The sequence below is a fragment of the Barbus barbus genome, assembly GCF_936440315.1.
Source record: "Barbus barbus genome assembly, chromosome: 16".
Taxonomy (NCBI): Eukaryota; Metazoa; Chordata; class Actinopteri; order Cypriniformes; family Cyprinidae; genus Barbus; species Barbus barbus.
The window spans coordinates 14,064,087-14,077,326 of NC_136744.1; the positions used below are offsets into that span (position 1 = coordinate 14,064,087).

The 13,240-nt window shown below is 37.2% G+C and overlaps 1 protein-coding gene across 1 annotated transcript in view; it reads left to right on the forward strand.

The window, feature by feature from the left end:
• LOC306882263 (pro-neuregulin-3, membrane-bound isoform-like) overlaps positions 1–13,240 on the forward strand; it is a gene marked incomplete at both ends in the record, with an annotated part of 327,414 nt that overhangs the window by 265,486 nt on the left and 48,688 nt on the right. Inside the window, one exon of the mRNA XM_079436777.1 lies at positions 11,245–11,318. Coding sequence (XP_079292903.1) covers positions 11,245–11,318 — 74 coding nt within the window. The remainder of the gene's footprint in view (positions 1–11,244; positions 11,319–13,240) is intronic.

Genomic DNA, 13,240 nt, shown 5'->3' on the forward strand with positions numbered 1-13,240 from the left:
ACTACAACCACTAAATCCCGTAACAACTACTAGTTTTCTTTTTTCTTGTTTTTTTTTTTTCCCCAAGATATTAACAAGACAATTAGCGCATATCAAACCAGGCTTTCTGTAACAGTATGTTCAGCTTTTTAAAATTGATCCAAGAGTTACAGCATCTGAGTTGGATAAATGCAATTGAAATAAGCCAATTCACCATTTCCCAGCATGCACTGTGCACTGGGGCATAAAAAATTATGCATTGTTTGTCTCTTTGCCAGTTTTATTTGCACAGTTGTTGTTGTGGGTTTTGTTGTCACTCAATAGTTTGTTGACTTCAGAGTTTAGAAGAATTTTCAAATGATTTTCAATGGTCGCTTTGTTGCATCCAGTGCAAACAGACTTTAGCTGTTGCGGCGCAGCGTGACACGACAACTGTCGCGTCTGGTGTAGACAAGCCTTCTTTTGTTCCGCAGACGTTTTCCTCTTTTGTTTTTTATCCGCCATCTCTATCTTTCTGTTGTCGCTCGGCTAATGTCCATCATGTGCACTGAGCGCTTGCTCCTCTGCATCATTTTTTATACATACCCCACCTTTAAACATGTTAGTTCTAATTATAATACACACTGTGTGCTGTAATTAAAATTGACTTAAACCCTTTTCATAAGACTGTTCTGTTACATACAAGTTATTTTAAGCTCATTTCTCCCTACTGCTTGACTTAATGTGCTGAGGCTTCATTTAACAGCTATTGGCATGAGACACTGACACATGTATGCATGTATAATTACAGTACAATGAAAAGAGATAAAAGGAGGAAAAATGTTCAACTCCAAAGTTTATTACCATATAATTTGCACACATCATTGAAAAGCATGCTGAACATGGCAAACCAGTGGGGTTTTTTCTCATTTTAACCCAAAGCAAAAGTGATCGCTCATTTGAAGTATTATGGGCTCCAGAATATGAGACTTATATGAAGTATGTTATAAAAAAAATAAAAAAATAAATTTGAACAATAATGGTCAAAAGAGTATGGTAATGTTTTATCCTGTTTTATCATGTGTCTCCATTAAGTGTCTAAATACAGCTTTCTAAATGTTTGTGCAAATGTGCTCTGATGTTGATCGTCACTGTGATCACTGAAGCCTGTATTTAGATCATTAGATCAATCTGATCTGACTGCTTGAGTCAAAATCAAAATCCATCAAACAAGTACACCAAAGGGGTCAAGACATGAATGACTCAAAACTTGGATTACTATTAACATACTAGCATCACTTAAGATTAGATTCAACAAAATCTAAACTGATAACACCCACTTGACAAAATGCTTGATAGAAGTGTCATTTTGCATGGTACTACTTAAAATAAATAACAGAATTATGTAATCTGAAAAAAAAAAAAAAAAAATCCCAGTGGTTAGCGTTATTTAAAAAGCAGAGATAAGAGGACTGGTTATAAAGGTGTTTGAATGCTCTGGAGGAGGCTGGATGATAAGCAGGGAATTTTAATGCTTTGCTTATCAAGCTTTCATTGGCGTTTCATTTTGAAAGGGTATATCAACAGTCACATCACACTTGTGGCGGCTTGAGCTTGTGCATGTATTCAGAGCTCACTCTGTGGTCAGGCTCTGTTACATGTTGGAGTGAATGTAACAAGGCATCAGCAGTCTAGCTTTTCTCTCTGTTTTATACATAAAAAGAGAAGAGCAGAACTGTGGTACTGCCAGAAGCAACAAACTAAAGGGGGCAAAAGGTCATATGCTCCTTCCATATAATGGAAATATATAATTTATACAGTAATATTTTGAAATATATTGCAATTTAAAAGAAATGTAATTTGTTCTTGTGATGGCAAAGCTGAATTTTCAGCAGCCATTATTCCAGTCATCAATAGCACATGATGCTTCAGAATCCTTCTGATATGCAGATTTTCTGCTCAAGAAACATTTGTTACTATTGAAAAACTGTTGTGCTGCATAACTTTTTTTGTGCAAACTGTGATCATATTTGATGATATATATACAGTGTGTATATATATATATATATATATATATATATATATACACACACACGTGTGTGTGTGTGTGTGTGTGTGCATATCATCAAAACTTATCAATTATATTGTATCACAATTTATAGAATTATTTAAAATTGCAACAAGAACCTGACAGCCAGTGATCACCATGCATTTTCATTGAATAGACTGAGCAGCTTTGACCTTTTTCACCTCACTTTGAATGTCTTCTTGCATCCTAAATGAAAACTCTAGCACTAGATCATTGTTTAAATAGGGAGCTTTTTTCTCTTTTGGTCATGTCTTGCCTAGAGCTTTAAGTGAGCCATGACTGCCATCAGTGCCCCCTCAAGGAAAATAGGTGCATGGCACCACTGAGTGCTGCTGAATTATCTGTAACATAGGTTTTTAAGGCTGAACCACATCCTAAAATAATGGCCTAGCTCAGCATACAAAAATTGTCCTGTTGCAACAAATCTCTTATGTTAAGAAAACTATAATACTAGTATTAGGGTATTATGGTTTTCTTAAAGAGATCATCATATGAATAATCATAATAATTCAATGATAATCATAATTTATTGTATCTGATTTTTTTTTTCTTGGTCCATACAATGAAAGTAAGCACTCACCAGAACTGTGTTTAATAACATTCTTCAAAATATTTTCTAAAAAAAAGTTTGTTGCAACTAAATCCTGACCTTCAAAAGTTAACGGTTTATTTACTGTCATTCAGCACTTTTTACAGCTTAGGTAACAAAATCATACTGTCTGTCTCCTTAGCTCGGTCTTATAACTGCGGTGACAGCATGGCAGGGTTGAGTGTTGTACTATTTACCAGTGGTTCCATTCATTCTTCATGTTGGTAGAGAACTTGCTTTAAGCTTATCCCCTGCTGTATGGTTACCAAATAAAGAGAAATAGGAAACATCACAACCTCATGTCAGAATGTCATGGTGTTTAGCTATTTGTATTTATGCCGTAATAGAGAGTAAGTTGCTGCTGCTGGGTAGATTTGAGCAAAGCTGCTAAAAAGGCAGCGCGAGTCTTTTCAACCCTACTCTATGTTCTCTGCTGGATTCCTCTGTCATTATATTTGATTTATGTTTAGCAATAGTCATCTCATTTTATTTGCCTCTTCTCACATCTGCCGGCATCCCCTGAAATTGCATGTTAAAAGTTAAAAGAACACCTGTCACAGGCTTGAAGTTGATGGCAACATAAACACGAGTGCATGCACAGCTTGACTCAAGCTGCTAGAAGAGGCCCTTACTCTTCTTCAGGAAGGAAAAAGAGGAATTAGCTTTCCATGCATCTCCACTCGTGTTTTGAAATGAGGAGGGTCAGCCGAAGGTGAGCATAATAACGCGAGACAAGTTGAGCTATCTTTTATTTTTTAGGTTTGCTGACACCAGAATGTAAATTATTTAAGGAGGTCAGGCCAACAAGAGGTCTCAAAGTCAACACATTTGTGTGTACAAATTATATGCGGCATACCTAAAGGCTGGAATACACTACATGACTTTTAAAATCCGTGCAGATTTTAAAACACTATAGGCAGCATACACTAGCCTACTTTAAAATGTTTACATAAAAAATCATGATCATCATACACTAACTCACTGAGGATCACACTACCAGGCTTTCCAGTCATACCGAACTCAAGATTCTCATGGAGAAACATGTACCCATTGATAGGAGCACATGACGTGAGAAATTAAAACAATAGGTCTATGTGTTCTAAAATCAGCTCAACATATCAAACATGTTTGATATCCTCTAACTAGTTAAAAGTCTGTACCCAAAATGTTCTACACAATTTTCTGTGAAATCCAAAATTTTGAGGAATGTCCTCTGATGAAAAAAAAGTTGAGCCACCTTAAAATTTTAAGGCAACCAGTGTCAGTCCTCTGTAGTGTGTGTCATGTGTTCCCGCATCTTGTGTCCATATTTGGTTTGTTTCCTGTCCTTGTTATATGTTATCATTAGTTAATTCTTGTCCAGCTGTGTTTGTCTCGTTATCTATGATTTACCTGTGTATTTATAGTCCTGTCTGTTGAGTTAGATTTGGTCTGGTCTACTTGTTACTCCCCCGGTGTTCCTGTCTGTGTCAGCCCTGCCCTGCCATGTCTTGATGATGTCAGTAAAGACTATGATTTAAAGTTACATCCTCGTATGTGTGTTCCTGTGTCCTCCCTCGTGTGTGCACCGTGACGACCAGCTTCAGCTGATTTTTGAGTTCTCTCAACTTATTTTTGTAGGAGATTCTCAACTTTTTGTTGTATAAACTTAAAACAACATTTTTACAGTAAAGGTAATCCTATGACCTCAGCCCCGGATGGCCCAGCCCAATTTAACCCCTGGTTAAGGCCACCTAATATAAAGTGGGACTGACATTTCACTTTAAATGTGTTGCGAAACATGCAAGAAACAACGTAATATCATTTTGCAGAGATGTCGCCACAGGCACATATTTTCCAGAGAGCCTGGGTTGTAGTTTCCCTAAATCACGTTACGTATCAGTTCTTGAACACATATAATGGGTCTGAATTACTTTCCATTTTTTTCCTATTATCCTCTAACTTTCATCATTTGAGGATAGTGCATATGCCAGCATCTGAAACTAGGTTTCATACAGCCAACATGAAATCAGACCCTCTCTTGGCAGTGTTAATAAGTGCTATCCGATCAGCTCAGAGACAAGATTATTGCTGAGCCAATGTGGTCAAGATGAAAAAGAAAGAAAAAGGCTGAGTATTGTGGAGAGAGATAATCATTTTATACTGAGATGGAAGTGCAAATATTGTATTAACATAAATCAATTCCTTAATAAAAGCGCATTATAGCCATTAACACTGAGGTATGTAAGTCAATATTCTAATACTTATAATCTGATAGCACAAAGTCAAATATAAGAATGAATATTAATGTAAACTTTTCTCAAGCTCCATGCTACCACCAGGCACAATAAAACTGACCTATTCATTCACATTAACCACACAAAGAAAGGCCAGTGACAGAGATGCCTGAGATGTTCTTAGAGTCTCTCTCTTGTCTACGTTTCCCAGCATACTGCCAGGTTGACCAGGGGTGCAAAACTACAGGGAAAATAGCTCTCTGAGAGCACTTCAGAGTACCTGTACCCTCTCACAGTTCTCTTCACTCAATTCAGCAGGTGAATGCTAGCCTCTGTGCTAACGATAATGGATACTTCACTAGTGCACTGTCAGGCTCATTGGATGATGCCATGTGGATCTGTGATAATGATAGTTTAAACAGAACAAGTTGATGCCATGTCCATTGGTCTTTCCTTTTGTGTGATTTTGGGGCTTGGGAAATGGCTTGGCACTTTAAATACCCTTTCACACCACTAAAAATCGATTGACTCTGCATCTTTTTGTGTGCATGTTGAAAGTGGCCACAGGTATGATCATGTACAAAATGGTCAAAGGTTACAAAAAGGAAATCCATAGTTTCTCCTTTGTTTGAAGTCCAGGAAATTGGCACTCTCAAATGTCAAATCTTCAATGTGAATCTATGCCCTCCTAGTGCTTTTAAAAGTTTGTTACATAAACCACTTCATACTTTAAACAAACACTGCTTCACTTTCTGCTTCATTTAATTAGATGTCTGTTCTATAATTTGCACTCTCCAAATATTGCTTACTGTTTAATTAAGACAAGAGATACACAAAGATCATTTTCAAAAGCTTAATCTAATTTGCTGCCATCACCTACGGGTTGCTGTTGTGCTGCAGGTAATCATAGCCATTCTGATATCTTGGGAAAACATCACTAACAATAGTGTGATATTGCTTTTATGCGACAGTTACACTGTGTGACTTAGACACACTATTTCCAGTTACTTTGTCTAATTTAGCTTAGCCAACAACAACAAAAAAGTTCCAAACAAAGCAACAAGAGAATTTAAATGCCATGTGTTTCCAAGCAACGCCCTTTAGTGGTGGTGTGTTCCATAATGAATCAGTGTTTTGAACAAATTCGTTAAGATAATGATTCATTGACTTACTCTTAAACACTGTCCCTTGTTTTGTTCCTGGCTGAATTATAGTTCACTAATTGGTTGAATCAATAATTCAGTGGCTCTTTTATGAAGACAGTTGTTTGTTTCGTTTCTTAATGAATTATCAGGTGTGAAAGAATCTATAACTGATTCATAAAGACAACCTTCTGGCATAACAATGTAACCTGCAAAAAGTCCGTTGATGTAAATATATACAGGTCATTTGGATGCTTCCTGTCTCTGATGGAATTACAGCTTCGTGTGAATAATTTGTGGCATAAATGCATATACAGCAATTAAAACAAAACGCAAATGTCCATGCTGACTAAGGTTATGATTTGCTTCGCTTTAGACTAACAGAGATGAATTCCAACATATAAACAGAACAGCTGAGAAGCCAGAGTAAACATAACATGATTAAACACAGTAACTTGCTCTAAATCTCAAAATGCCCATGTGAGTAGCCTGGTGTCACGAATACTGGCCATGAACTTCCATTTGCTCACCACCAGAGGTCACTCACTCACCACAGGCACTCTTGCACTACACTAACTGTTGCACGCCACCTCAGACTACAATTCCCATCATCCATTGCACTGACGACACACACAGCTGATTGCACTGATCACACAGCCTACATAAACCATGGACTTCCTCTTCTTCTCTGCCGAGTATTGTTTAGCGTATATCTTAGCGATAGCTACTCTACGGATCCAACTGAGTTGTTAGTCTTTCCTTGCTAGTTTTCTCGTGTTTTGATTCCTGCCCGTGTTTGCTGGATTAACCTTTTGCCTTGCCATTCGGACTTTGTTTGCCCCTCGTTTGGATTACTGCTCGTATACCTGGATTATCTCTCTGCCTTGCCCTGTTGGATATTGTCCGCCAATCGTCGACTCTCGCTAGCCCTAGGATTGCTCTGTGTCTTGCCCGTACCATACCTGTTTGCTGTTGTTTGACCCTGCCTGTTTTTTGACTATGTTTATTAATAAAAGCTTGCACATGGATCCGCACGTCTCACGTCTCGTTCGCCCCGTTACACCTGGGAACATACTCCAGATCTCATTCCTTTTAATTAAAGGTTCTCGTGATAAACTATCAGGTTGCTTTAATTGGTATTTATGCATGCTGCTTCTATACTGTTGTCTGTTACATTTCCCATTATGAAATTATGAACTCCATAAATGGGTTCACATGGTTTTCTGGTTGTGATAAACACACCGAAGCCTGATCATTAGCAGTGCATAGTTAAATGTGCATGTTCTTCTCATATTCTGCAAGAATCTGACAGCTGGAGGCTTGGTATTTATATTTATCTGTGCCTGTAAAGCTGCCTCTTAGAATGATCTACACCTCCTTCCAGCATCCCACCCCCCTCCCCCATTTGTTCCTGCTAATTAATGAGTGTGGTGCTAATTAAAAGCCAGGCAACACTCAATACATTCTGCGTCCTTGAGAAATATTAACATTTTCATTCGCAGGTCTCTGAGACTAATGAATATTCGATTGCAAAATTTCCAAGGAAAATTATAGGGTTGGGAGGAGTATGAAAGTGACAAGAAGACACATATGTTATATATAGACATATATTATGAAGAAGAAATGAAAGATTTCCCACAGGGGGTCCTGTAACATGACAAGGCCTCATGGAATAAATAAAAAGAATAGAATGTTAGAAATGTTTGAAAAAGGTTTGACCATAGCCTAGTCAATTAAAAGACATCGTCACACTCGGCCGAGACGTGTTTCTGTATTTCATGTTGATATAACCGAAGCACTATGCCATGTGCACGAGAGAAAAAAAAGCTTTGTATGAAAGAAAAGGTCTCCGCTTTGGCCGTATGCTGAGCAACAGGAAGCCTCCTACTGTGTTAAACATGTATCATCTTTTCACATAAATCAAGCCTGTGAACAAAATGTCTGTGCGGGGCAAGATAAAAAGAGGCAAGCAGCCCAAATCTGGTCTCTTGGGTACAGTTCCACACCTCCACCTCTTTCCATCCACTCCCCACATTTTAATTGCCACTGTTTGCCAATTGCCACAGCTCATACTGTGCCCATAATGACTGTTCCTTACAATGCAGCCATAGCACTTGATCTCTATTTTAATGATCCTCCTTCTGTAAATTTGTACTGCACTGCTTTCTTATCTCACAGATCTTTATCAGCTCCACTTGCCTGCGGACACATTAATTGGGGAGAGATTAATTGACCACAGATCTTTCAGGCATGACCTATGCGCTATGTAAAGCACAGAGTCTCCCATTTGCACTGCTGATTTGATTACTGACTCAAAGCCCTATATAGCTCCATGTGTGCTATTAGTGTTAAATCTTTACTAGCGACACATATGATAGTTACATTCAATTAGTGGTATGCTCATTTCTACTATAGAGCGAGGAGTGATAATTGTTAACATCAGATTGGACAAGGGTGTAAAAATTATATCACTGTGATGCTATTTATAGTAGACACTGTCTATTATCATTTCTGTGTAAATCATTCGTAAAATCATGCGTATGTAAATTGGTACATTAACAGTTTACGTAAGAATGGTTTTATGAACAATTTACATAGAAATTAGTTTTGCTTGTGTTTCATGAATGAGGCCCAATGAATATTTGTTGCTGTTCGTACGCTTAGGATTTTGGGTTTTGACTGGGAAAAGACAGTTATTCAAATGTATTCAAAATTATTCAATTTCATCAGTTTTTAGTGGTTCTTCTGGTAATAAGGAAAAACAGAATGATATCAAGAGTAAGTCTGTTTCATGAGCACAGCAACACATTTGTAACAGTGCTTAATTTGTACATGACAAAAAGAAAAACAGTTCACTTCAGAGAACTCGAAGCTTGGGAAATGTGGTGAATTATACAATGTAGTTAGCCACAACTGGGACTTTCACTGTTTTTATCACTCTGCTTGTTGTGTTTGCAAGTTACTGACAGACTGCCAATCTGTCCTTTAGTGTTGGGAATGAATCCTGAAGATTACAGATTATCGTTATGCCAGTAGGTAGCGACAAGTGCTTAAAATACATTTTTATTAAGTCTTTAAATAAATTAAATAATTCAACTGATTCATTGAAAAAAAAAACTGAGTCATTCTAGAAGAATACAAGCAACGGATTTTATTAGTGAATCATTCAATCATTCATTTAACCAATTTATTTAAAACACTGATTCATTCTGGGACAAAATACCTCTACTGTTTAAGATGCAATGAGTCTACTACGGCTTTGTTTCAAACTATTGTTGTTGGTGAAGCAAAAGCATATTGTCTAAGGGCGTTTTCACACCTGGCTTGGTTTTGAGCATTTGTTTCTGAACCTGGCACATTTCTCCCTTGGTTCAATTCATTTTGGCATATATGAACACAGCAATCACACTCGGATTCAAACCAAAATCGGCCCAAGATTGCCTGAATGAGGTAGTCTCAGCCCAATTGAAAACTAATTCTAGAGAGGTTGCTTGTGGTAAGAAAGCAATCTGACCCAATGGACCAATGAACCAAGCTATATTATAATTCATAATGTGGGTGAGCACATTTCTTATTTCAGTTGAAAACCAAAGAGCAGCTCTTCTCATGGCTTTTCTTCTAAAGTGGTGCATTGTAAGAATGCTGTCCAGACGAAGCCTTCACTCTCGCTCTAACTGTGTATTTGTGTATATATATTATATATAAATAATGTTGTATGTATTTATATATCCTTGTTTCAAGACAAAACAAATCATCTACGGGTGTGAAAATGACATGAAAATTAAGCAATATCATTTGGTAACTATAAATACCTCAGAGAAAGCTGCTGATGCAAGCAAATTCGCAATAATTATTTGTTGAATATAATATAAAAAAGAAAAGATTGGGTCTTTAAAATGTATTTATTTTTCAGTTGGAAACTTGAAAACGTACAGCCTAAGCAATATGCAGCATTAAATTGATCTCTTGATCCTCTGTAAAAGGGTGAAATGTGCTGTATAACCAACAAAGGCTTATGCTATCTGCTGAGGCTCGTGGCCATGGCATATGCATATGCTCTGTTTATACTCTGCCATTTAGAGCCAGGGACATTTTTCTTTGTCACATTGCTCTCCTGACTCAACCAGCTGAAGCGGGATTAGCCTCCAGTGTCTTTAAAAAGTCAAGAAGTGAGGGAAAAATGAGGATAAAGTGATGACAGGATGGAGAGAGGGAGAGGAAGAGCGAGACAGGCAGAAACACATGGGCAGTTACATGAGCAAGAGAGCTGAATAGAGAGCAAACAGCTTGGCTGGGAGGGACATGGCCTACATATTTCATATATAAAAGACAAGTATTTCATTTCCATATTTAGTGAACACAGAGAAAGCTTATTCAAGCAGTCAGGGCTTTGCTGAGGTAGAAAATCAGCAAACTCGCTGTGCCCATGTATTTCCAAATCAGCTGCCATCTGCAACAGATGCTTGACATGGCACGTCTGGGTTTCCCATTTGATTTCCAGAAACTTTTTAACTCTGATTGGCTTATCCACGTCTAGAAGTTTCATTGTTATCAAACACACAGGGACCAGTCTGGCCCCTGAAAGTGTTTTAATTAGAGTGGTAGAATGACCAAGGGGTTTGAAGGAATATTCTAGGTTCAGTTTAAGTTAAGCTAAATCAATAACACTTGTCACAGTGTTGATTACCACAAAAATTAATTTCCAGTTGTCTTGATTACAGTAAGGTGTTATTTTAATATTATTCATATACTGTCATAGTATTTATTAATATTTTATAATAGCTTTGATTTTTATGGTAGTTTTAATTTTAATTTTAAGCTTTTGTCATTTAAATTTTTTTCTAGCTTTTTATTTTTATTTCAGTTCAGTTTTAGTAATTTTAGTACTTCAACTTCATATTGTTGCCAAGGCGACATTTCAAAGTTTTAGTTTAAGACTTTTGTTTGACAATTATATTTTATTGACATTTTTTAAATTATTTCAGTTTATTTTAATAATTACAATTTTTACATTTAGTTATCTATCAATAACAACACAGCTTGCAATGGAAGTAATAGGGCCAGTCCAGAAATGTCACAATACTCATAATTTGACCAGAATTGCCAAAAAAGTTGCTGCTTTTATCCCCACAAGGAACAAGCTCAGTTCTTAATCCCATGGAGTTTGTCCTTAAAATACATTGCTTTAGATAAAATCATCTGTTAAACTGCTTACTAACTGTGTATTTCTTTTCTTTTTTTACAAATCAGGTGTAAAGAGGGTTTCCAGGGCATTCGCTGTGACCAGTTCCTGCCCAAGACTGATTCCATCCTGTCTGACCCAAGTGAGTGCACTTGCATTCTGCTCTAATAAATCAGATGCATGTAAATGCATACATTTTTACTCTGCTGTGTCTGAAGTTAATAGAAAATACCATGTGTACAGTCTATGGATTATACATTCATTTTGAAATTGTTTTGAAATGAGTGCACAGGGTCACTGATGTGAATAGAGAGAAATGGCTATATAACTTTCAGCTTCTAACCCATATGAATGCTTAACCTCTGTGGACCATAATGCATTTATGCATTCATTTGCCAATAGCAACAAGGCTTTGCAGTTTGCAGTCTTACAGAGTCATAGAAACCTTGTCATTACTAAAGTGTCACAACATTTTCATATTTTCCCCACCCACTCAGCTAATGGCCGTATATTCACACGCTTCTACCAAACCTGAATGTCTCTTTTCTCAATGATGTATACCATTTTATCGAATAAGGCAGTGAGTGTTTGCTCTTGCTTGCATACAGTATGCTCCTGTGTGTGTTTGTGTGTGTGTGTGTTTGTGACATGGGTATCAAAAATGGGTTTTTCATGTGACATGAGGACACAAATTTGTATAATGACATGGGTATGACATAGGTATTACAAGGAGAAGGTGGTTTATGAGGACATTCCCCCATGTCCCCATTTTTCAAAAGGCTTATAAATCATACAGAATTAGTTTTTTTGAGAAAGTAAAAATGCAGTTTCCTGTAAGGCACGGGTGGGGAACATTGATCCTGGAGGGCCACTCTCTTGCAGAGTTTAGCTCCAACCCTGAAAAAACCTGGGGAAAAAAATACCTAACTGCATCCTGAAGACCTTGATTAGCAGGTTCAGGTGTGTTTGATTAGGGTTGGAGCTAAACTCTGCAGGGACACCAGCCCTCCAGGATCAACGTTCCCACCCCTGCTGTAAGGGGTAGGTCTAGGTATAGGGTTGGTGTAGGCCGATAGAAAATACGGTTTGTACAGTATAAAAACCATTACACCTATGAAATGTCCCCACAATTCACAAAAACAAACGTGTGTGTGTGTGTGTGAGTGTGTGCATGTGCGCACACATGTACAGGTAGTGATTGCATGTTGTGTGTAGTGCGTAAGCCCACTTGATGAGTCAGAAATGGAGAATGATTATGAGGGGTTCTGTTTGTTGACCTTCTCGTACAGACCTATCGGTTCCGTTTTATATGAAAGATAATAAAATGAGCTGCTCAAGAATTTGCCATGTGCACATGGTAATTGGTGAATCCTACCAGCGGAGAATGTAAAGCACACACCCTTGTATTGAACAAAAACCAACGCTTATACTGTACATCCACACTCATATGCCTACATATCACAGGATATCATTCATACTTTATATTCAGAAAAGGTATTAGTACAGCACATTGATTTGTTCTATCATATACCCCCGGGTTCACAGAGAAAGTTTAAGCCTTTTCCCAGACTAAAATGTAAGTCTGAGCTGTTTCAACTGGGTTGAACTTGCACTGATTGATCTTAAAACATGCCAGTACCTTTGTTTAAAAAATAAAAAATAAAAAAAATCTTAAATGTCCTAATTGAACAATGGCCTAATCCTGGTTTAGTCTAAGCCCTGTCTGTGAAACCAGGCCAAAAACTCATATTTCTGCAGATTATAAGATATATATATATAGATATATATATATATAGATATAAAAAAAAAACATATATATATTTAAATATATATATATTTAAATATTGTATTTTTCTAGGCTTGCCTTTCTTTATGCTTCCAATTCTCTAAAGGAATTGCAAAAATCGGGTTACAGTGCAAACGTGCCCAGAAAATCTGTATGGGACAATTTCTCATCTTGTAAGCCTGATTTTGAGCGCTAGGATGTGGAGGATGCGGCAAACTGCCACTGACATACTTTACTAGAACTATACAGCATCACTCCATAACTGCAATTCAATTCCA